The sequence below is a fragment of the Hyaena hyaena genome, unplaced genomic scaffold, assembly GCF_003009895.1.
Source record: "Hyaena hyaena isolate Hyena2069 unplaced genomic scaffold, ASM300989v1 scaffold_137, whole genome shotgun sequence".
In the NCBI taxonomy this organism is placed as follows: Eukaryota; Metazoa; Chordata; class Mammalia; order Carnivora; family Hyaenidae; genus Hyaena; species Hyaena hyaena.
In genome coordinates, this window is record NW_024080769.1 from 3162394 (window position 1) to 3187374 (window position 24981).

General features: G+C 57.5%; 1 protein-coding gene across 3 annotated transcripts; it reads left to right on the forward strand.

Annotated features, from left to right (window-relative positions):
• Positions 1-1544: 1544 nt before the first annotated feature.
• On the forward strand, positions 1545-23183 carry STRA6 (signaling receptor and transporter of retinol STRA6). Of its 3 annotated transcripts, XM_039238132.1 has the most exons (18): positions 1548-1749; positions 2509-2692; positions 6110-6176; positions 6489-6574; positions 7775-7914; positions 8993-9159; positions 10511-10633; positions 12862-12929; positions 13109-13185; positions 13444-13505; positions 13989-14151; positions 17803-17878; positions 18835-18968; positions 20082-20199; positions 20282-20383; positions 21126-21289; positions 21524-21673; positions 22294-23183. In XM_039238132.1, exons 1-18 carry the CDS (start codon positions 1581-1583, stop codon positions 22440-22442), a joined length of 2199 nt encoding a protein of 732 aa, XP_039094063.1. In that variant the 5' UTR covers positions 1548-1580; the 3' UTR covers positions 22443-23183. The 3 variants fall into 3 exon arrangements, with proteins under 3 accessions (XP_039094064.1, XP_039094065.1, XP_039094063.1); XM_039238133.1 differs by lacking the exon at positions 20282-20383 and having other exon boundaries at positions 1545-1749; XM_039238134.1 differs by lacking the exon at positions 10511-10633 and having other exon boundaries at positions 1547-1749.
• Positions 23184-24981: the final 1798 nt, after the last annotated feature.

Sequence of the window (24981 nt, forward strand, 5' to 3'; positions counted from 1 at the left end):
TCTCTAAGCTTGGGGTCCAAAACTCCTGAGCAGAGAAGGGAAGGTGGGGCTCTGGTGTGGGAGCAGAGGGTTCCGAAAAGCCTAGCTGGAGAAACAGTAGCCTGCACAGGACAGGCCCCTGAGGGACGGATGGTCACTAGAACAAGCAACAGCTTTGCCAAACCCAGTTTGTAAAGTCGTCACCCGGGAGCCCCATACTGTGCATCAGCAGGAGAAGGGAGGAGGACCTTGCAGCCAGGCCTGGGGGGGGATGGTGGCTGGATGCACCCCAGGTTCCCGGGATCGGATGGGAAGCGTGGGCTCCCGCATTGCATCATATAAAGTACAGATTCAGTTCTGAGTCAGCTGACACTGACAACTCTGTGGGATGCGGGACAGCAGTTCTGAGCCCTCTTCCTGGAAGAGGGGCCGTTTGGGAAGGAGGGAGAAACCAGCCGAGGCAGATGGAGAACTCAGGCCCTAATCCTGGAAAGCCTTGGGGCCTGGCTATTAAAATTGGATGAAGAGCTTTGAGGATTTCAAGCTCTGTCTCCTATGAGCCTCCCCCAGGGCTGTTCATTCTCTCGTCAGAACACTTCCTGCCACCTCCACTCCTACCCTCAAGACCCCCACCCTCTGCACACCTGATTTTTCCTTGCCCTCAGGTCTGCACAGAAAGGTTTCTTTTTTTCAGGAATCCTCCACTTTTCCGGGCCAAATTCAGTTTCCCCTGGCACGCGTCAGAGCATTCTGCATCTCCCCTTTGTAGACAGGAAGACTCAGACCCAGGGTCATTTACCTACTTGTCCCCCCGCCAAACTGTAAACTCTCACATCCCAGGGCCCAGAACAGTGCCAGCGCTTAGTAATTGTTGAATGAATTTGTTAGAAGGATAAATGGATGGGGGTACCCAGTGGTTCCGTCGGTTAAACATCTGACTCTTGATTTGGGCTCAGGTTATGATCTTGAGGTTCATGAGTTCAAGCTCCGCATTGGGCTCTGTGATGGTGGTGCTGAGCCTGCTTGGGATTCAGTCTCTCTGTGCCCCTCCCCTTCTCCCCCCGCCTCTCTCTCTCTAAATAAACTTACAAAAAATAAAAAGAATAAATGGATGAATGCCTTTAAAAAAATCCTGTGGAATGAATACCTTAGCTGGGGAGGGCCAGGGCCCAGGGCCCCTCTGGGATATCGGAAAGACAGGGACCTTCGAAAGTTCAGAGGGTCTGCCCCTGCCCAGGGACAGAGGCCTGAGAACTTGTCTCTGTCTTTATCTACATCTTGTCTCCCTTCTGAGCTGGGGCCAGGAGGGGGAGGGGAGCGGGCCAGGAGTGCCGCTTCTCAGAGGAGGGAAATTGAACAGTGAAAGCCCCAGCCTCTGCCCAGGCCCTGCCTTCCTTACCATCACCCCACAGCTTCGGGAGGGGAGGAGCGGGAGGCAGGAGGGACTCTTTCTCGCATACCTGTGGGTCTGGTTTGTGTGTGAAGGACTAATCTCCGCCTTGTGGGGGTGAGTTATCTCCTTGTGAAATCAAGTTGGAGAAACTAGAAGGTTTTACCAGTGAGACACATATTGCCTCCTTTATGGAAAGCCGGGAGAAGGAATGGACAGACCCCCCCTCCCTGCCTCCGCCCCTAGCCCAGCCCCAGCTGGCTCCTTGGGTTGCAGGACTTGCGTGTGGTTGTGTGTGTGTGTGTGTGTGTGTGTGTGTGTGGTGCACTGCAGATGTAGTGGGCAAAAGTGTGGGCGCTTCGGGGAGGGCGCTGAGGCAGGTATGTGCATGTAGCCAGGTGCCTGACCCTCCCTCCTGGCTGCACCCCTGCAGGGCTCCGGCCACCACCGGTGGAGCCTCCTACCCTGGGAGGGGGACCTTGTCAGGACCACCATCAGGAGGACCAAAGGAGCCACAGAGGGGCAGGCTAAGGCTGGGGTGGGGGGAGGTGTCTCAGGAGGCTAAGGCTGAGGGGGGGTGTCTCCAGGGAGCCTGAACAAAGAGGGGGATTGGGCTCAACCCCTGAGGGCAGGAGGGACCTGGAGCCCAGCTGGGAGGGTCCGGCTGGGCTGTGTCAGCCTGCCTGCTGCCCGCCCACCCTTTCATCTCTGCAGCTCCTTCCTCCCTGCCCTTCCTTGAATGTGTGTTGTGGGTCCGTCTGGGTGGCTTTGGGGAGGGGGGAGGAAGAAGGGGGAGGTCTCCGTGGGCAGCTTGGATTGGACAAACTTTCTTTGAAAATGGTCCTTTGCACAAAGGCTGGTGGTCAGACCAACAGGTGCCCCCGCAGGAGCCCAAGGACCCTGAGGGGTGCATTCTTCCCAAGGGGATAACTATCTCCAGCAGGACCGGGCAAGACGGGGCAGGAAGAGACGGGAAGGGAGGCAAGAAGCCCTTCCCCTTTTCCCGTGCCAGCCGGCCCTGGCCCTCTCTCCCAGACCGGCTTTTCCCAGAGAGCTAAAAGCAAGAAAGTAACCTTTAGGATTAAAGAGAAACGTTTCTTTGTTTGGGTTTCTTTCGTTCTCTCTTTTTTCCTCCTAAGCCTCTTTTCACATCTGTGGTGGCTTTTCCCCACTTGTCCGGGGGGCGGGGACAAAGGAGAAAGGCCAGAGAATGTCGTCCCAGGCGGTGGGGAACCAGACCTCCTCTCAGGCCACGGATGACTACGCCTATGGCAACTGGTACATCGACGAGCCCCAGGGTGGCCAGGAGCTCCAGCCAGAGGGGTAAGTTGGCTGTGTCTGCCAGCAGAGTGGGGTGTGGCCAAAGTTACCTATGTGCAGGGGGGGGGGGGGGGGGGGGGGGGGGGAAGCCCCCCGGGCCAGGACTGCTAAGATGAACCATGCAGCTCATTTGCTGTGTGACCCTTGGCAAATCGCAGCCTCTCTGGGCTTCAGACGCGTGTTACATGAGAATAACAGCCCTTGCCTTGATGTTGGTACTGGAGAGGGGCCTGTGCTGGGCTGTTCCTTAAAAAGTACCTGTGCGGTTTGTTAAAAATACAACCTCCTGGGACCCATCCCTGCAAATTCAGATCTTGCCAGTCTGGGGCAACTCTCTGGGTGAGTCAGGCCGATAGCCCGCCTGGAGAGTGAGTGCTGGGAAGAGAAGTCGGGTCTGCCTTCAAGGGGTTACTGGTTCTCATGGTGACCATCTAGGGTGTGGTGTTAGCAAGTGTCAGGTTTTCTGGGCAGGCCAGGGCAGGGGGAGATGTGAGGAAAGATATTTCCTCAAACATGCCACCCTGTTGCCTTTGGCTGGCTCTGGATCTCCATGAAGGGGAGGGGTCCTTTTGTTTCTGCAGGAGTGCTCATGCGAGCCCAGGGCCAGGGGGCAACGACAGCCCGGTCAAGTGCGGCCAGAGGACTTGCCAGCCCCTATCTTTGTTTAGTCTGGGCACCCTGGCAGAGGGGCCAGGCCTCCCTGCGCCCCCCATGTGACCAAGGACGCCTGGCCTGCGTGGGCCCCTGAGCCTAGTTCTCCCCTTGCTGTTTCTTGCCCTGGCCCCGCCCCTCACCCCCGATTTTGCCGTACTGGAAAGGTGAGGCTGGGGAGGTGGTGCGGAGCCAGATGTGTACACATCTGCTCTCCATCAACAGTGGAAACTGGAGAAGGAGAAATTCTTGCGTGTCTCCCCAGGGGCTGGGGCTGCGGTGGGGCCAGGCTTGGGTCACCCAGCAGGGACGGAGGCCCCACCCAGGCCCGGGGGGAGATGCGATTGTTTGGAGCACTCAGGGGGCTGGCCACCTGGTCAACAGTTCCGCGGTCAGCGAGAGGTTTCTCATCCCTTTCCCTGGCGGATCTGGACAGCCTGTGGGCTCCCCTTGCCTCTGCTGCACACTTCTGGGGTGGGAGAAGTAGCAGAATGGGGAGGGGCCCAGGAACCCAGGAGGGCCCAGATCCTGACAGGTTGACCTCAATCTGCAGCTGAGTCCCTGAAAGCCTCAAGGCCCTGGGTCCTGGCTGGGGCCAGGCTCTTCAGAAACAGCCTCACAAGGAAGTGGGGTACATACAGGGCCTGCGTGATGGGGAGCTCCACCTCTCCTATGCGTGGCATCTGGGATTTGCAGCTCCCTCCTCCCACTGCGGGAAGAATGAGGAGGTCTGTTTGATTCGACTTACTTAGCCCGTCCAAGTCTAGTTGCTGGTCCCCCAAATCCCACCCCCAAAAGTGGAAGCCCAGGGGAATCCCAAGGAGATGAACTTGGGCTCCCTTCTCCCTGAGTAAGTCAGATACCCCAGGAAGATGATGCACAAAGCTCTGAGGAGCTCCTGATGCTGGTCCCCCTCGGCACAGCAGTGTGCCCTGGGGCTGGGGCTGCTGGGCACTGGTGACAGTGGGTGGATGGACTCAGTTTCCTGGTCACATTTCTCCAGATGCCCTCCAGGTAGAAAGGCTTGGCTAAAAAGGTTGGGGGGTGGGCGGTGAGTCTGATGGGCGGGCTGTGTCATCTGGGCTCTTCTGTGGGCATGGGACTGAGCCGTGTAAGCCGAGCCAGCCCTTTCCCACCCCCGGAGCCCCCCTGACTGGGTTATGTGCCCAGCCTGACATCTGCCCATGTGTTATCCCCTCCTCACCAATGCTGAGCTTCTCGGCCAGAGCCTGGGGACACAAATGCCTGTGGCAGCCATCCAGGATGACACACACCTCCCCCTCCACTTCAAAGGGATGCCTGGGGAATTGGAGGCTTCCCTCCTGGCCTGCCTCCCAGCCTGAGGCCAACACCAGGGTGATCAGCAGGCCCTTCTGCTGGGGTGTGGGGAGGGTATCAGGCCCCCACCACAGGCAGTCAGCCCTTCCCTCCCACCCAGAGAGATGTGCTGCGCCTTTCCCTCTGAGTCTCCCTGCGTGTCTGAGACCAAGCCCGGGCTTCCTTGGCTACATGTGATTCTGGTCCTCACCGCTCATCTTGGGTCCTCACCGCTCATCTTGGAATAAGGCCTAGAACTCAGCGGTCACTCTGGAAATTCCCCTTCCTTCTAGTATTCCGTCTCCAGGCATATACATTCTTCCTCCTACATACCTCTTAGACAGAGGCTGCCATCTCCCTTCCCCAGCCGCCGCTTACGTGCAACTAACTTGAAAATGCTGATTCTCAACTGTTTTTGATGCACGGAAATGACAATTTCATATGGTTCGACTTAAAACTTCCTCCCGTGCTCCTTACCTCTCCCCGTCTGGTCAGATGTGGGCGCTGGAGCCGGAGGACCTCAGTTCAAATCCTTGCTCTGCTGCTTTCCCAGCTGTGTGATTTGGATAAGATACTTAGCCTCTCTGAGCTGTGGTCTCCTTGTCTGCACAAGAGGTTCATAATAGCACCCACCACTTAGGTAATCCCTGAGTTAACCCAGGCAACAAACAACATCTGGCACCTAGTCAAGTTCTTAGTAAGTACTAGTTACTGTTGTTGGTATTCAAATTGAGCCACAGAAATCTCCCCAAATCCAGAACAACCACCCTGTTCAAACACCCTCGATGGCTTCCTAGTGCTTCCCTTGCCTGCTGTGACCTGCTTCTGGCCTGCCTTCAACCCTGTAGACTATGAACTGAAAGTGCCTGACCCCAGCCACACTATCTGCTGCCTGTCACTTGGCTTCCTCATGTCCCTCCCTCTACACAAAGCTCCTTTTCCCCATTCTTTGCCTTAGCAAATTCTAACCATCTTTTATACTCAAATCAAACGCCAGAGGCCATAACAGAGGACCAAACATTTGATTGCTTGACCCAGTGCTGAGAAGGAGAGGTCTATGAGGACTGGGGTAGTCAGGGAGGCTACCTGGAGGCGGGAGGAATGAAGTGAGCCTTGAAGCACAGGAAGAATGTGGGTGAGAAAGAAGAGAAAGAAGAGGGGTCCAGGTCGAGCTGGTCCACTCTGTTTCTCCCATGTTTTCCCCTGGGAGCCCCCTGTCTCCTTCAGCCTTGTGACCTCAGAGCTTGGCACGGGGCTGGCACACCATGGGGGGGCGTGAAAACCCTGAGTGACCTTGAGAAAGTGGAACTAGGCACGCTTGTGTTGGAGAGAACAGAGGGTTGAGGGAGGTGGGAGGTGGAGCCCTAGGGTAGACAGCCTGGGACCCCGAACCTGGTTGCACACCCAGGGAGTCCCCACACGTGCCTGACCCAGCCTTCCCTTGCCCTGCAGGGAAGTGCCCTCCTGCCGCCCCAGTGTGCTGTCTGGCCTCCTCCACGTCTGCCTGGCCGTGCTGTCGGTGAGTCCAACCTGAATCCGGACTGACTTGCCACGGACTGCCAGGCCAGGGCAGGGGAACTTGTGTTCTCTGCTGGGGCTGGTGAAGGGGGGTCCCGGGAGCTCTCCAGGGTGGGGGCCCCAACCAGGATGCAGCCAAGTCCAATCTCTCAGACTTTGGTCACCTCTCTCTGGCAAGTCACCAATATGCCACAAGCTTGCCCCCTGGGGCGGGGCGGGGAGGGGGCATTCTGAGCACCAAGGCCAAGCCTTCAGGCTCAGCCCCTCGAGGAAGGCCTGGGCACCCATGCCTTGCTCTATGCTCTCCTTTCAGATCCTTGTGCTGCTGCTGCTGGCTGCGCTCGTGAGGCGCCGCCAGCTCGGGTCCCGCTGCGGGCACAGCAGGCCTGGACTGCCCAGGTTGGTGCCAAGGCCTGGGCACCCCCACTCAGGTGGCCCAGCTGGCAGGGCCACTCTGGGAGCGTGGCGGTTTGTTAGGTACCTAGCAGTCTGCTCTGGCCTCAGTGAGAGGCCGCCCTTTCAGCCTGGGAGCTCTTCTTACCCCTACCTGCTTCTCAGTTTAGTCAGGAGCCCCAGAGGGAAGGGGCGGGACCTACTCCTGCGTCAGACCCAAGGAGACCATCCCCCTCCCCCATAGGGCCTGGTTCCAGATACATTTCCTCCAACGGTCCATGATCTGGACAAGCGATGCCCATCCCATGCCACCTTGACCCTCACTTCCCTTGAGGGTATCACCCGGACCCTGATGCTTAATGGCAGATCGTGAAGGACTGGAGATCAGTGGCTAGAACTTTCTTCCCCATCTCCTTTAGTCGTGCGACCCCAGAGGCTGGGAGGAAGATGGTCCTGAGGAGATGGGACTGGGCAGGCTTATATGGGAGAGACCAAAGTGTTGGGGTGATTGGAACCCCAGGGTAGACAGCCTTGTTCCCTGGCCCAGACCACACACAGAGGTGGCTCCTGCCATGATGGGTTTGGGGAGGACTAGCCTGGGGTTTCTGTCACCAGTGGGCCCGGGAAAGAGCTTGCGGGCTTGGAGGGAAGAAGGAAGCGGGACAGACCTCTCAGGGCATGAGGTGAAGCTGGATGACAGAAGCAGAAGGCCCGAGTGGCCTGCCCTGAACCCAGAGGGGCTATGCCTGGGACAGCTGTGCCTGCTGTCTGCCCTCTGCCCCGGGGCCACACCCAGGCCAAGGCGGTGGCTCTGACACAAGGATGTTGTGACTCTCCGAGCTCTCTGAAGGTTTGCCAGCCCAGATAGGCTGATTTGTGTGGAGGCGGCTGTTTCCTGGAGCCTCCGGGGGAGAGGGGGCAGAGGGAGCAGTGCTGAGGGGGGAGAGCAGTGCTCTGGCTTGTTCCCACTGTGCGTGTGGGTATCAACGGGGATGTCCTTGAGTCACTTTGCCACAAGGCCTAGAACTTGGTACATAGCTGGCACCCCACAAATATGTGTGGAATAAGTGGATAATGTGGCCTCAGTTTCCATCTGGAAAGTTTCCATCTCTACCTCCCCGGTTTATGGAACGCGGCGTGGGGGAATGGAGGGCGGGTACAGGGCCTGAGCGATGCCCTCCTGTACTGTCCCTGTCTCTGCACCAGCCCCGTGGATTTCTTGGCTGGGGACAGGACCTGGCTGGTGCCTGCCGCGGTCTTCACTGTCCTCTTCAGCTCCTTGTGTTTGCTGCTCCCTGCTGAGGACCCGTTGCCCTTCCTGACCTTGGCCTTGCCCACCAGCCGAGGTATCCAGTGCATCTGAGGCCCTGGGGCTGGATGGGGGAGGGCGGTGCACTGGGTGGGAATTCAGAGCATGGGGCGGGGCCCTTCTGTAGCAAGTCAGGTAGCTCCCATCCCCGTCTCCCGAGTCTCCCAAGCAGATGGTGTCCCGCTACCCTCCCAGCTGCGCCCACAGTGCATGAAACCTGCCCTTCATTGGTCCCTGCCGTTGGGTCACTACTGCCCTGTCCACCTCCTCTGTTCTTGTGCAGACCCCACCCCCAGAACAGCGCTGCCTGAATCCTCCAGACAGCCCAGCCCTCTGAGAATGGAGGAGACTGGGGAGAGAGCAGGAGGGGGTTCCGGGGAATTGAGAGCGGGGCTCTAGGAAGCGAGGGTACTAAGGGCAGCTGCCACCAAGAGGGGCCACCGTACTCAACATGATCTCCTCAGATCAACCAATCCTCGAAATGACTGCAAAGTCAGTGGGTAGGAGCCCCATCTCATGCTGGAGGATGCTGAGGGTCAGGGAAGGGAACGATAATAAGGCAGCATCTTAGTTTATTGACAACCAACTAGGCACTGTGCTAAGCCTGTACACATGACTTTTCTTTTTTTTTTTTTTAATGTTTTTTATTTATTTCTGAGAGAGAGAGACAGCATGAGCAGGGGAGGGTCAAAGAGAGAGGGAGACACAGAATCTGAAACAGGCTCCAGGCTCTGAACTAGCTGTCAGCACAGAGCCTGACGCGGGGCTTGAACCCACGAACCGTGAGATCATGACCTGAGCTGAAGTCGGACGCTTAACCGACTGAGCCACCCAGGCGCCCCTACACATGCCTTTTCATTTTGTCGTTGCTAATATAACTACCATCATTTCCATTTTATAGATAGAGAAAGTAAGGCTCTAAGAGGTAACTTGCCCAGGATCACAGCGCTGGTCCTAGTCAGAGCCTGAATTTGAATGCGGGGCTCTTACTCGCTAAACCAGCGGAGGGACTCAGAAGGTGGAGTCAGGAGAGGAGAGGGGCCTGCAGGGGCCGGACCCAGGCCCCACATCTGCCTTTCCAACATGTGTCTCCCTCTGCCCCTCTTGCCTTCCAGGGCCATGGAAGATACTCGCCCTGCTTTACTACCCTGCCCTCTACTACCCTCTGGCCGCCTGTGCCACGGTCAGGCATGGAGCTTCATACCTGCTCGGCAGCGCGCTGTCCTGGGCTCACTTCGGGGTCCAGGTGTGGCAGAGGGTAGAGTGCCCCCAGGCACCCAAGGTAACCTCAGACTCACAACAGCCTGAGGGAGAGGGGCATGGAGGGGCTGCGTGAGCCATAAGCTCCTTTCCTCTTATTTGTATGCTGGGCTTCTCTGGGACCTTCTACTGTGCACAAAACTCCACTCTTGGAAACACAGGCCCTTCCACACTTTGACCGTCTTGGGGAAGAACAGGGGACAGGCTGGGCCTATCCTCAGGGCAGTCTAGGAGGGGGCAGAGAGAGGAAAGAGAGAGCCTGAAATCCCTCCATTATATTGATCTTCCAGCCTTTTTGGTCAGGCTGGAGTGGGAGCGGGGAGTGATGGAGGAAGACGAGCCCGAGTAGGTGCATGGTCTTTGAGGGTACAAAGAGAATTCTAGCTCCTCAGAACCCAGTTCACTGGCTGCTGGCTGGGGTTTCGAAGCTGCCCCATCTAGAGTCCAAAGGGTGGAGGCGAAAGCTTCAGAGCCAGACAACCTGAGCTTGAACCCAGCTTCTGCCCTTCCTCCCTCCTTCCTTTCCTTCCGCAAACATATTTGAAATACTCTGTGTCAGGGATATTTCCAAGCACCGGAATACAGCTATGAATGGGACAGATGAAGTCCCGGCACCCCAAGAGTCGCCGTCCCAGAAGGGAAGACACGATAAATAAATAAATACACAAAATGATGCCAGGGTATGCTAAGTGTTTTGAGGAAACCATGTCACCATTCTGAGACTCAGTTTCCCACCTGTGAACGGAGTAGATAACACCAGTCTTTCAGGGCAGACATGACGATTAGTTGGTTTCTTTGAGAGCTGGGACTTGACTGGTCTTTGTCACCGCTCAGAACCTGGCACATACTGAGCTCCCAGTAAAAAGGTATTGAACTAACTAATAAATGAGTGAACACAGAAGGAGCCCAACCCTGTGCCTCAGAGCCCAAGGCCTCAGAGCCAGAAGGTAGGGCATGTGCTTCCCGATGCCCAGGTCGCAGCTGTACACAGACCAAACTAGGCCTTTGTCTAATTTTCGGGGACCCATGCCAAACCCCAGGAAGAAAGGAACATAGAAAGTGGGTGTCCCCAGTTTCAGACCTACTGTGGGGAGGAGGGGATTACATAGCTTCTTCTCGCAGCTCCTCCAAGTGCTGTGGGAGTTCAGGAGCCCAGGGGAGTGGGGAGCATCTCCACAGGGCCTCACAAGGTGACGCGAGGGTGTCTGTGCTGAGTGGCCCAGGTAGGGGGTGGGCATGATAGACTCAGAGGCCTCAGGCCACCTGTGAGGCAGGTAGGAGTGAAATGGGAAGGGAAATGGCTCCTGGCCTTCTGCTGGGGGAGGAAAGCAGAAGGTAAGTGTGTCTGGGAGTCTGTCTGTCTGTCTGTCTAGATCTACAAGTACTACTCCCTGCTGGCTTCCCTGCCTCTGCTTCTGGGCCTCGGATTCCTGAGCGTTTGGTACCCGGTGCAGCTGGTGAGAAGCTTCAGCCGTAGGACAGGAGCGGGCGCTGAGGTAAAGGGGCAGGGCTGGGTGGGCTCCTGGTCAGCGCCCAAGACACCCCCAGCTCCTTCCTGTGTAGTCACGCTTCGCATAGGGCATGGCACATAGCAGGTGCTCGGGAAATATTTGCTGAGTCACCAAGGGGCTGGTTAGTCCTCCCTCTTCCAGAGCAAAGGTTAGGCCAGGCCCTCAGCTGGCACCCAGGATACCTGGGGGCACCCAGCTGTATGCCCGGTGGGGATTCAAGAAAGGGAAGTGGACTAGAAGACAGAGAAGTCAGAACTCTGTTTCCGAGGTGCGGAGGCTCCAGCTGGAGGAATGAGACAGGCCAGGAGTCTCGAGCCTCCTAGGAGCCCTGCAGATGCCGACACGACTCAGGAAACACCCAGGGCAGAATCGCGTTATGAATCCATTCTAGGTTGGATGTGGTTGGAGAAAGGCAGATAGAGGGGTAGGCTGGGAGAACTGAGGCAGGCTGGCCGGGGGCGGGGCGGGGGGGGGGCGTGCTTCCTGGAGGAGGTAGACTTCCGGTAGGGGCCCTGAAGGACAGGAAGGATCTGGAGGAGGGAGAGAATAAGGAGGAGGCATGCAGGGGTAGGCAAGAGGAGTGAAGGGGCAGAGATGGGTTGTGCCTGTTTCGTTCACATGTAATTTGTGGCACTGGGCAGCTCTCAGCACACGAAAGCTACTCGGCAAATATTCCTGATGGTTTAGATAGATGGTGGGTACATCATAGCAAGAGAGAATTCTTAGAAAACAAGGCAATCTTATTAGGAAGCTTTCTAAGCACCTACCAAATGTCAGACCCTGGGTGAGGTACTGTAGACTTAGAGCAACTGACTTGCATCTGACCCCCAGGAGCTCCCAGTGCACTGGGGTGAGGGGTGGGGGTGCAGGCAGCACCAAAGATTCACAGTGCGATGCGGGAAGTGCAGCCGGGCCCCATCCCAGAGCCACGGGTGAGCGTGGAGATGGGGTCAAGTACTCTTCCTGGTGGGGGAGGAGGAGGAAGAAAAGCATCCCACAGAGGCCCTCCCAGGGAGGGGGACAGGCTCCGGAGAGGCTGAGGACTCCGATGCCAAAGGGTTTGGTTATTCTTGAGTTGGGGAAGGTGAAGGCAAGGCTTGAAGTGACATGTAGGATAGACAGCGGGTGGGTGGTGGTGCCCGTTGTTGATAGATGGAACACGGATGCACACGTGTGTGTGGAGGGGTGCGGTCATGGGGGTGTGGTGGGCAGCTGGCCCATGGGCCTGGAGCTCGGGAGAGGGGCTGGGACTGAAGCTAGGCAGGGAGCCAGGTCCCCGAGGATAGAAGGGGAGGGAGGCGGGAGAGGCTGGGTGGGCTAGGGTCGCTAGCGGCCACCCGGGATCCTCCATGGTCCCACCTGACTCTGGGTTTGGCTCTTACACGGTAGCCATTACTGCTTACATGTATCATTACTGCTGCCCTCCTGACATTCACACTCCTGTGGAGAAGCCCGTTGTCCCCTCATTTTTACAGAAGGCTCAGAGGAAGGGAGGGCTCGCCCAGGGGACCAGGTGCACTGGGCACATGTCTACCCTGCCTAGTCCCTTTCCTTCCTGCTCCGGTGATCATCTCTGCCTCACCTCTCCCTCTGTGCATGCCTTTCCTCTTGACAAGTCCTGGAAGAAATAATTCTCTTTGACCCTGGGGCAAGAGGTTTAAGCCTCAAAGGACCCAGTCAAGCTTCAAGCTGACCCACACCTCCCCTGGGCTCAGGGTTGCCATGGCAATAGGTGACAGGCTTATAGCCTCATGGTCAGGGGCAGGGGCTCACCCCATCTTACTGTGGGCCTCTGCCACTTGGCAGGCAGCTTAAGGCCTGGGATGGGGCTTAGACAGATCCCATGACCCTTGTGATCTCCCTGGAGTAGGAGGAGAGGCCTGGGGGTGTGACCTGGCATGGCCCCATCCTGTGTCCTGGTTAGGGATGTGCCCATAGGACATAAGTTCGCTTTTGCCCCCGTCTCAGCCAGCAGAGGCCTATGGGCCTGGAGGGAAGCAGTGACCAGATGTGACTAAAGCAGGAGAGGATTGGAGACTGATAGTCTCATATTCACGGAGGAGAAAGGGCAACATCACGGGGCATGGATCTGGCCCTACTCCAGGCGAGAAGTTTTTACGGAGCTCCCTGTACCCCAGTGGTTCCCTGAGCCAGGCTCCCAGGGACGGCTCCAGGCAGGTCTCATCTGCTCGTCCATTTGTCTGTCTCCACAGGGGCTGCAAAGCAGTTACTCTGAGGAATATCTGAGGACCCTCCTTTGCCGGAAGAAGCTGGAAAGTGGGTGAGGTCTTAGGCACACCCTGTGGGCCAGTGGGCAGAGCTGGTTGGCAGGCTAGTTTGGGGAGCTGGTCCTGGGCAGCACGGGGGGCGAGCAGAGTGAGGAATAAACCAAACTTGGGGGCTCAGGCTCTGGGCAGGGACTTCCCCTGAGGGCACCCGCCTGCCCTTGTCTTTCTGCAGCTCCCACACCTCCAAGCGTGGCTTCCTGTCCCGGTTCTGGATCTGCTGCAGAAACTATGTCTACACTCCACAGCGAGGTATGGAGTGGGGAGGTGACCTCAGCCATCCCTTGCACAAAACAAAAGCCCTGCAGTGGGAGTCCGGCTCCCGTCCCCCAGAACCCCGTGGCGGGAGGAACAGCCGCAGCTGGGGACAAGGGGAAAGCCCCTGGCCCAGCTTTGGTGGCCTAGGGTCCTGCACGCCCTGGCCCTTTTCCTGGGCCCTTTGGGAGGGATGGGGGCTACCAGGCCTGGGTGGTGCTAGGCTCACCGCCTCACTCCCTTTGGTGACTGCAGGATTCCAACTCCCTGTGAATCTGGTGCTTTCAGCCACCTTGACGGGGACAGCCATCTACCAGGTACGTCCTGCCCCGGCAGTGCCATTTGCCTCTGGACCCCTACCCCCAACCCCCAAGCCTGGGACAGCGCAAGCCCAGCTCAGCTCCCCCAAAGCCCCACCTACAGTCCTGGTCAGCTGTTTCTGGACATCTTGGGAATACTGGCTGACCCAGGCGAAAGGGGGTGTCAGCTCTTACCGGGCTCATATAGAGTCAGAGCACATGTTCCGGAGTCACACAAACATGGATTTAAACCCTTGCTCCATCTTTTGCCTCCTGTGTGACCTTGGGCAAATTATTCGACATCTCTGACCCCATTAGCTCTGCTGTAAACTAGAGGAAATAGAATTACTTTCCTCTTTGAGCATTTGGGAAGGTTTAGGCAGGTTTGGCAGTTAGGAAGTAATATGTGTTTAAGAAATACTCCCCTCCTTGCCCTCCTGGGAGGGCTGCCTGGGGTGAGCACAGCCAGGTCCTGGCACCTTCATTCTGGGGCTCTTCCAGGTGGCCCTGCTGCTGCTGGTGGGCGTGGTACCCACCATCCAGAAGGTGAGGGCGGGGATCACCACGGATGCCTCCTATCTACTGGCTGGCTTTGGGATCGTGCTCTCCGAGGACAGGCAGGAGGTGGTGGTGCTGGTGAAGCATCAGCTGTGGGCTCTGGAAGGTGAGGCCTCACTGGAATCCCTGCGGGCCTGTTGTGGGGATCTGAGCCAGACACCCAAGCTCAGCGCCAGCCTGCCAGGGGCGTGCGGGGTGCTTGTGGGGATGTCTCTTCCTCTATCTGGGCCTCAACGTCCTCCCCTCCAAACCGGGCTGGCTGCGGCATCCAGCTCCAAGTTGCCGAGCCCCGAAGAAGTCATCTCAAGCCCCGTGTCAGCTTGTATGGGGTCTCCCACCCCGGCTCCAGAGGGCAGCTCTCCGAGTGTGGAAATGGGCAAGGCCTTCGGTGCGTGGGCCGAGGGATCAGCCCCTTGAGCTTTGCCAAGGGTAGGGGAGGGGGAAGTGAGGCAGGGATGTGAGACACTGGGCTGGATTCCGAGCTAATCGCGGGTGGGGTTGGGCAGGATAATGCCCCAATCCCCGTCCTCCTGGGCCATCTCCTTTCTCCATCCCGCCCTTGACAACGAGCCTGTGGGCCGGGGAACCATATCAGCCTCCCCTTCTGGGATCTGATGCCTCCTTCAGCCCTTAGTCCTGTCATCCACTGCACCACCTCCCAGGCCCTCCCAAGAGCCCTGTGGAGGAGACTGAGAAGTGTCCCCTCTTGACACGTGGGGAAGGATTTGCTTGGGGCTGTACAGCCAGCCAGAGTGGAGCTAAGAGAGGAATACCGTCTCCACCACCTTGACCCAAGGCGTGGTGGTCAGGAGTCCTGGGCCTGCACCCTCTGCTGACTTGGGGTCCCAGGCTGTGAGCACCCTGGCTTCTTAGGAGGAACGTGGGATGGTCGGAGCTTGGGCGGCCCACCTGGCAGGTGGAGGTGTGACTGCTCAGCAGCTGTTCCTGACCGTTAACATCATCGTCTCCCCTTGGACCAGGCCTGCCAAGAACAGAAAGGGGCAGGGAGTGGAGGTGGGCAGGGATGTGTGCAGTGACCGCTCCCTTCTCTGGCCACCACTCCCATCACCTTCCTGAGCGCCTCTGCTCCCATTCGAGAGGCTACCCTGGACATGTGGCCCTACAAGTTGGACAGATGACAAGTTCTGGGTGGGCTGCAAATGACATCTCCAGGGAGATTTTCTAAGTTGGCTGCACCCTGGGCCACAGGCAGGAGCAGACATGGCCCTCATCAGCCCACATCCAAGGTCACAGCAGCCCTGTTAGATCAGCCCCATCAATCTGTACCCCATAGAACGGGAAATGGAGGCTCAGAGGCAGGGGGTGACATGTTCAAGATGGTGGATTTTGCTTCTCCTCACCACGCTGGGCGTTTATAATCACATGCTGTAACTTCCAAGCCTAAATGCTTCTACTTTGGATCTTCTTGGATTCAGGGGCCAAACAGAGCAGGGTTTACTCTCCTAGTCCACAGATGAGGAAAACTGAGGTCCAAGAGGATCAAAGCTATGTCCAAAGCCACTCAGCAAGCCAGTGATGGAACTGAGATTAGATCTGGGTTCAGGGGCGCTTTGGTCTGTGCTTAGCTTAAGGAGCTAATGTCTCCTGAACTCCGAGAGCCTGTTTTCAGGCTGCCCACTGGGCACCTGGACCATAATCCTGGCATCGCTCACAGAGGGCTCAGCCCCTGGGTCCCGCGGACTAAATAAGAACTCCTGCTCCATCACTTATAAGCTGTGTGACCCCAGGCAAGCCACTTCACTTCTCTGGACTTGAATTTCCCTACTGCAAACCAGCTGTTGAAGCTACAAGGGCAGCCTTGCCACCGAGGGGGGAAGACAGATCTATCTGGGGTAAGGAGCAGAGAACAGGAGTGTTTTGTGGGCATCAGGATTTGGAGACCCAGGTTTGGAACCAACCGAGGGAGAGAGGAGCGGGAGGTAGATGGACGAAGATCAAAGGCCAGGCCAGAGGCCAGGGGGCTTGCTAACCCTTCACCTCGCCTTAACCCATTCACTCACCTGTGCAGGCTCAGCAGGCATGCTCCTCACCTGCAGAAAATGGTCCAGAACGCCCTGTGGTTGGTGCCGAGCTGGGTTCTGAAGGGGAAGTGGAGCAGGTCAGAGCTGCATGTGCCTAGTGCTTTCTTCCATAGCAGTCGTTCTCAGGCCTGGCTGTGCCTGAGAATCACCTGGTACTTTTTTTATTTTATTTTTAAAATTTTTTAGTGTTTATTTATTTTTGAGAGAGAGAGAGAGAAACAGAGTGTGAACGGGGAAGGGGCAGAGAGAAAGAGAGACACAGAATCTGAAGCAGGCTCCAGGCTCTGAGCTGTCAGCACAGAGCCCGACGCAGGGCTCAAACTCACGAATGGAGAGATCATGACCTGAGCCGGACCGAGCCACCCACCTGGTACCTTTCGTAAAATCCCAAGGCTCAAGCGGCTTGCCAGACTTCAGGAACTCCAGCCTCTATGATTGAACAAGTCTCCTGGTGATTCCGATGCCAGCCTAACTTTGAGAACCACGGTAGCAGGCACTCAATACCCATCGGTGGCCTAGTTGATTTCAGTCAATTGCGGATTGAAATGGATCATGAAGGCCCTATCTTTGCGAAGCCCCCAGGGCAGTGGCTTTCAACCCAGACTGCATTCAGAAGCCAAGGACTAGGTCCCACACCAACAAATTCTGATTTAATTGGCCTAGGGTGCAGCCTGGGCCTCGAGGAGTTTTAACAGCCCAAGGTGGTTGTACTCTGCTGTCAGTGCAGAGACCCCACCCCTCCAGCACCTGAGACTACAGGAAACTAGTGCCAGCCTCTCCCAAACCTCTGGATGGAACCTAGGCACCAGGAACACTTTCCTGGAATGACTGATGCAATCGGGGGCAGGCACGCCGGGCTGATTCTGGGTCTGCTTGGAAACAATTGCAGGCCTTTCCACCCATCACTTCCCAGCAGTGCAAGTGGCGGGTCAGGCCCTCTCCCTGAGCTTCAGCTTCCTGGTCAGCCCAGGACCTCTCTGGTGGGGTTGTCGTGAGGGTGCAGACAGAGACGGAGTGTGGATGGAGGGCAGGAGGGTTGCAGCCTCAATTCCTGGCTAGGCTTGAATACCTAAGCTGCTCACAACACATTATGCCTTCTCCAGGCTGATGAAGATACAGCAAATGGTGTATCTATGGATGTGGCCAGGGTAGGCGGGGAGCTGGGGAGGAGGGCTCCCTCCCGGGAGGAGATGGGTAGCGACAGTTACCTTCCTCGTTCTGATGGCCGCAGACCCCACTGAAGTGGACTCACATCCTCTGTGGGCCCACGTGGGGTTTTCTGGATCGTGCTGGAAGATGGGCAGCCCAGCAGTGGGCCTTGCGTGAGCAAGCCAAGGCTGGAGAGACCAAGCTACCCCTGAAGGCCACATGGCCAGGAAGCGGAGGAGATGGGGACAGTTGCCAGGTTGGATGGACTGTCTTTCTCAGCAATGGAAGCAGTATGACAAATGTGAAGACCAGATCTGTAGCCTCAGAGCTGGCCTCTCCCCCGTCCTGGCCACCATGTCACTGCGCAGGGGACGGAGGAGAATGTTGACTTGCACTGCATCTGAGAACGGGGTGTGTGGTGCCAAGGGGTCTCCACTCAAGGCAGAGTGTGGGTGTGGGGCAGGGGGTCACTCCTACCCAGGCACAGCCATGGCAGCAGCTTGGGGGGCCCCTGGGAGGCCCCCCCGGTCCTCACCTCCCACTTTGCTCTCTCTCCACCCCTTCAGTTTGCTACATCTCGGCCTTGGTCCTGTCGTGCTCACTCACCTTCCTCATGCTGATCCGCTCACTGGTGGCGCACAGGTCAGTGGCAGGCTCTGACTCCCCAGGGCAGATGTGGGGGAGAGGTGCAGGAGCCCTGAGCCAGGAGATGGGAAGAGGGGAAAGCCCCTGCAGGCCCAGGCTGTCACTGTGTCTGCCTGTGGTGCCCTGTGGGGGGGAAGAAGGCGGGGCCTAGCCGTACCCTCCCTCCTGGACTTCCTGTCTGGCCCACGCGCTATAGGGGTGTGGACTTTGTCCTCTGAGAAGGGACCACCTGGGTGGGCAGATTCAGTGGGGAAGGCAGCCTGGAAAGCCGGCACCCTGCCTGGGATTAGAAGAGGCAACAGGTGAGGGAGGCAGGAGGGACAGTGTCAGGAACAGCGGCTGCACTGAACCTGCCCCATGACAGTGTGGGTGTGGAGGTGGCCCAGCTGGCATTGGGGCACTGAAGAGACTGTGATGGGCCATTGAATGCCAGATTGCCTCCCCTGCCCTCACACAGTGAGTGGGAAAGAGGGTTCTCGTTAGGAGCAGTGTGGTTGGGAAGGGGGGCAACGTCAGAGTGTGCATTTGCCAGGTTTTTACCCGGGAATCTTTTCCCACAGGGTTGACCCTACTTAGGCTGGCATTCAAGGCCCTCAAGCCTCTGCCTGCCTGGAACCTTGCCTCCTGCCCTGGTGGCTGCTCTGCAAGTCCTCTTCCATTCCTACAATCGTTTCCTCACTCTTCTGACTTGGCTCAGCCTTCTGCCTCAACTTATCTCCCTTGATCTCTGCTTTGCACTACAATGTACTCTGATTCATCCTTTAAGACTCTGCTCAGATACCATCTCCTCCAGCAAGTCCTATCTGGCTCCCACAGCCCTTGGCTTTCCTGCCTGTGGCCATAGGTTGTAAGTAGACAGGGAATTCTGCCAGGGACTGGCCCAGAGGAGGAATTTGGGGAGCGCATGTGTTCCCTGAGATCCCTGCTTTCCTCCCCACCCTTCCCCCAACCAGGACCAACCTGCAAGCTCTGTACCGAGGGGCTGCCCTGGACCTGAGCCCCGTGCCCCGGAGGCCCCACCCCTCCCGCCAGACCATATTCTGTTGGATGAGCTTCAGTGCCTACCAGACTGCTTTTACCTGCCTTGGTGAGCACCCCCCCTTGCCCACCCTCCACCCCCTGCCTTCAGGTGTCCCCAGAAACTGGCCCCAGCTGGGGAGGAGAGAGCACTCAGCAGGTCTTGATGCTCCTGGGTACCAAGGGGCGAGAGCAACAAGAGGGACCCACCTTGCCTTCTCTGCCTTCCGGAGGTGCACTCAGGTTGGGCGAGAGGGGCAGGTGCAGAAGCCCTTGGGGAAAAGGTACCCCTCATATGAGGATGGTTCCTCACTGCCACCAGGTGTTTACACAGAGGGCGAACCCCAGGGCTAGAAAGTGGGAAGTTCATGGAGGCAAATTCCTTCTTATGTAAGCCCAGGTTATGCCACAATGGGCCACCTTGTGAAGATAATGAGATCCCTGTCACTGGGGGTATGCAAGCAGGTTCTGTGGTTACTGTTGGAGCTGCAAAGGGGGTCCTGCCCTGAGAGAGTTAATTTCTAGGACTCCCTCCTAGCTCCAAGTTTCTGATTTTCCCCATGGGCAGTACAGTGAATAAGACCCCCTGAAATTTGAGGGGACTGGGCCAGTATTACAAAAGATAGGGCTTGATTTCCTTCCCTGCTGGTTCCTTTGGTCCTCACCTTCCTGGGGGAGTAGGAGAAGAGTGATAAAGGAGAAGAGAAATTACTAGCACAAAATTGGTAGACTTTATACCTCCCGAGGTCTTTTATACACATTACCCCATGTAAATAACTAGTCAGTTGTCTCATTAGATGATGTTCTGGCACCAACTGTGTGCAGGGCTCTGGCTAGTAGGAATGCAAGCTTTAATTTAAAATACAATCTTGTCCCCAAGAACTTAGGGACAATTGGGGGGAAATAACGTTTGCAAAGCACTTTGTGGTTTTCAAAGAGCTGCCCACAGACATTATATCATTGGATTCTCCGAGGTAGGGGCCACTACCTCGTCTGACCGAGGAAGAGCCCGAGGTTCAGAGAGGTAAAGTAACGTGCTCTGGTTGGCACAGCTAGGCAGTGGCAGAGCAGGGATCTGAAACCAAGTTTGCCCCATTCCTAACCCTTGGGGTCCTGGGAGTGGCAGCTCGGGCTCGGTGCCACAGAGCCTGATGTCTGCCCCTTGCACCTCCCTGTCCTGCAGGGCTCCTGGTGCAGCAGATCATCTTCTTCCTGGGAATCACGGCCCTTGCCTTCCTGGTGCTCATGCCCATGCTCCATGGCAGGAACCTCCTGCTCCTCCGATCCTTGGAGTCCTCATGGTAAGAGAGGCAGGGAGAGAGGGCTCTAGGACCACCTCCCAGAGGGCCACTAACAGTGCCGTCCTCCCCACCCCACCTGCAGGCCCTTCTGGCTGACCTTGGTCCTGGCTGTGGTCCTGCAGAACGTGGCAGCCCACTGGGTCTTCCTAGAGACTCACCATGGACGCCCAGAGCTTACCAACCGGTGAGGCAGCTCCTGGGCTTGTGGTCTCCTCAGGACTTCAGCCTCTTCTTCGGTTGTCTTTCCCATTGTGTCCTTCTTCCTTCACTGCCATCTCTCCCTTTTCTCTCTCTGGAAGCCCAGTGGAGGCTAGGAGAGCTTGCCTCACCCAAAGAGAAAGGGAACAGTGGCCCTGCCGACTCCAGAATACCTCTCTGTTCACCTTCTGCAGTGCCAGAAATATTCAATGAGCCTTTCCAGCTTTGGGGATCAGCTCTGCTCTCCCCTGGACCCTCTGTGTTCCTCCAAACCATGTGTCTCCCCTTTTGCAGGAAGGAGGTTAACAGAAACATTATTTCCATGTTAGATGGAAAGGCTGTGGGAGGACTCCAGCCCCAGGAGAGACTCAGAGTCAGTGGACAAGGGACCCAGAGGAGGGAGATGGGACACCTGGGTCACAGAAAGATCCAGGACATAAGCCCCAGCACTGCCACTGACTAGCTAGACAGCCTTAGCTAAGCCATCCAATCTCTCTGGGCCTCAGTTTCCCTTCTATGGAAGGAAGGACCCCCACCTGTCTCCCACAGTGGTGGGGGGCAAGAGAGAAAGCCCAGCAGAGGGCAGGGTGCTTAGAAGGTGCACTCGATACACGGTAGGTAGTCAATAAATGCCCGGCAGCTGTGCTTACCTAGGTCTGACCCTGACCCCAAGGAAGGGGCTCTGTGGGGGGAGGCCGGCCTCAGTCTTTTCTCTCCCCCAACCCCAGGCGAGTGCTCTACGCAGCCACGTTCCTCCTCTTCCTCATCAACGTGCTGGTGGGTGCCGTGGTGGCCGCCTGGCGAGTGCTCTTCTCTGCCCTCTACAACGCTGTCCACCTCGGCCAGATGGACTTCAGCCTGCTGCCACCTCGAGCCGCCGCTCTTGACCCTGGTATGGTCGCTAGGCAGGGGCAGGAGCAGGGGTTGCTCGGGCTGTGCGAGTGGCAAGGGGGCTCTGCCCTGACCTAGTCCATGAGGGACAGTGGCGGGTGTGGGCGGGAGGCCACAGGCAGTGCCACATGCTCAGGGGGCAGGCTGTGCAGGAGGCTCCCGGTGTGTGTGTTACGGGCTGGCTGGGGCCCCCCTCCCCCAGCGCTGCCATCCTCCACCCCAACCCCCCTCCCAGGGTACTACACATACTGCAGCTTCCTGAAGATCGAGGCCAGCCAGTCACATCCAGCCACAACAGCGTTCTGTGACCTGCTTCTGCGAACACAGCGGCCCCAGCCCCTCCGGGCACCCCGGGACGGCCTCAGACAAGGGGAGGAAGAAGAAGGTGCGCTTTCCCCCTGGGGATGGTGGGAATTGAGCCCACCTTCTTCTCTGAGGGACAAGGCATGGCCCCCGCCCCCTGCAACACATGGGCTGCATGAGCAGCATAAAGATGGAGGGAACCGCGGGAAAACACTCACTTCCTCTCTCCGTCTGCTGCCTGCGGGAGGAAGGAAGTGAAAATTTTCCTGCTCCCTCTCAGGGTAATATGTTTCCATGATACCCCTGCATCCCGTCTCCCTCTGCTCATCCCATAAGCGTGCACACACACACCCTTCTCACACAGAGAATGGGAGGTCTTCTCCTTTCTCACCACCTCAGAAGTACACGGGAGGGAGGCAGGCACCCAGCTGCCTGTCCCAGCCCTTCCTCCAGTCCCCCCCATAGAACTGTCCCCTCCCTCTTCTGTCTGCCCTCTGAGGGATAACACCCTGAGCCTTTACAAACAGCACAGCCCACACTTCTCCCAACCCTCTCCCACTCTATGAGCTGGGCCCCTGGAGCCCCGGGGTCACCAGCATCCCCAACAATACACAGGTGACTTTCAGACTGCTCAGTTTGGTCCTGCGACAGCGGTTGGCTGGGGGGTTGCTGAGTGATTCACAGAAACTCTCTCCCTCTCAGGGATGCAGCTCCTGCGGACCAAGGACCCCGTGGCTAGAGGAGCAGGGCCCAGGGCCTGCCAAGGCAGGGCCCGCTGGGGTCTGGCCTACACGCTGCTACACAACCCGGCCCTGCAGGCCTTCCGGAAGACGGCCCTGTCCGGTGCCTAGGTCAACGGAGCCCAGTGCTGAGGGTGGGGAAGATGCTGTGTCCTTGTTTGTGCTGGGGTCCTTCCCCTCCTCCCAGCCCACTGCCTCCCCTGCATCCTCAGTGTCACCCTGGCCAGGGCAGCCTCTCCCCATAGCAGCAGCTCTGCCAGCAAGTTCCCCGGATGGGCGACCGGCACCAGAAGCCAGGGGGCGCTGTGGCTGGGTGCAGGTCTGTCTAGACCAGGAGCCTCGGGAGGGCTCTGGTCTGCACCCTCGGTCTTGGGAACTTGGGAAGCCAGCGAAGGCTCCAGAGGACGTAACTGGTGGTTTAGGTCCTTGGTCTGGGAGCCAGTGGAACCGGGAGGCCACATCCAGGCCCTTCCACCAGCCTCAGCCTCACTGCAGCCTTCTCCTGCCGGGGCTTGGCCAGATTCTGGCCAGAAGAGCCCCACGTTCCAGCTCAGCCCCACCTCGGCCTTGGATCTCACCACCACGGAACCAGACACAGTGCTTCCTCTCTCCTCCGGCTTCCCCCCCTCCCTTCTGGGGCCTCGTGCCTTCCTGCGAGGCAGCCCGGGAGGAAGCCACGGGCTCCTCCCGGGCAGCAAAGTCATGGCTCAAACCAGGCCCCACACCGAGCTGGCCACACTTGAGAGGCTGATATTTTTGCAGTTGGTTTGCCTTTAGATGTTATGAAAGAGGTTAGTGTGCTCCCTGTAATAAACTTGTCCCTGAGAAACAGTCCTCCGTAGGAGGAGGGTACATGGGGAGGGTGCTCATACTGCCAGTAAATCAACACTGCATTTATGGGGCTTGGGCAGGGTTGGGGTATCCTGGTCACACATGGGGCTGGGCGCTTCATGCGGGGCAGAGGAGAACCTACAGCTGTATCCTTTTGGGTGGTAGAGGGACTGGGGGCCCTGTGATGCCACCTCTGAGCTATGTGGACATCAGCTCTGGAGGTAGGATTTCTCCTGGGTCCTTGAGAATGGGTAGCACTTGGGGAGGAGAGATTACAGGAAGATGGAAGCAATATGACTAAAGATGTGGAAGAGGGGGCATGGGGCCCAGTGTGGAGCTCTCCTAAAAGGAGTAGATCCTGTGTACAACAGGGAAGGGCCGCTGGGAGGGGTCCCTTCCCTTGCTGGGGACCGGTGGGGGTGGGGGATGTATGTCTGAGGGTGTGGGGTCCACTGTGGGCTTGGTGAGGGTGGGGGAAATGTGACCACTCCAAAGATCTGGGTCAGTGGGGCCTTAAGAGATGTCTGCACAACCTCTCTCCTTGCCCACCTTTCTGCACTCAACTACAGCCTCAAATACACTTGAAGGTAGGGGTGGGGCCAGGGAGCTCGAACCTACCTTTGAGTCTGTCCAAGACGCGGGAGGTGGCGGGGGGTAGCGGGGAGAGGTCAGGCTCTGATCTCACTGCAGCCTGTTGAAAAATGTCTTCCCGGCCTGGTGTCGGTGACTGACAGCATCACAGGGATGAGATGGCAGACTGGGTCTCTTCCCTTAACAAGGAAACAGTCACAATAGAGTGTGATTGGGCTGGGACACTGGACACCCAAGGCTAGGTGAGCCAGAGAAAGGGACCTCATCCATAGCGGGGGTCAGGGAGTAGGGCGCCCAGGCAGGCTTTCTTGAGCCAACTTAGCCAAGTGAAGAAGAGGGAAAGTGTCCAGACCAAAGGAACAACATAAGTGAAGGTGCAGAAGATTATGCATCACAGACTGTCAAGGGAACCATTACTTAGCAGGTCCCAGAGAGTCACGTGGAGGGTGGGTGACATCAGAGAATCAGGCAGAGGGGCGATGACTGGCTGGCTGGGGAACTTGGGCTTCACTCTCAGGGTACGGGGAGCCACAGATGACTTTAACGCAGGAGAGTAACTGGTTCATTCAGAGCACAGCTGTTCCCCAGCTGTCTCTGGCTCAGGTCTTGGGCCCAGGTCCCGTTTCCAAAAGCCAAGCTTGCTCAGCTGTGAGTGGAGCCAGAGACATCAGGGATCCAAGATGAGTTAGGATATCAAGCTTTAGATAATCTGAGTCCATGTTCCTCTTCATCCTTTGTTTTCTGAGGAAACTAAAGCCTAGAGATGGGCAGTGACTTACCCAAGGTAGCACAGCACGGGGGACTTGGCTCTGTCCTGCTGCTTTCCACCAGATGTGCAGACGTCCTGGACATGTGCTGCTGGTGACATCGGCTTAGCAGGAGCTCCAAGCCGCTGAGTGGGGGCAGGAAGTGCTGCATATGGACCCGGAGGAGGGGGAAGGGAAGCTGGCCAGACTCTTTGGCCTCCCTGCCTCTACTTTGCTGGGCTCAACAGTCCCGAGTACAGAACTTAGGAGGCCGCAGAGCCTCTCCCATAGGGTCTTGTCCCTATGTGTAGCACTCTTCTGGCTAGAAGGGGCTGGGGCTGGGGACATATCTCTGACTCAGCACAGGCGTGGGGCTTAGTCTCCAGGTTCTGACTCCATCCATATGCTCCCCATTCTAAGAGCCCTGCAGGTTGCCGCCAGGCCTTCCCCACCCCCCAAGTCAGTCACCGATCCACCTGATC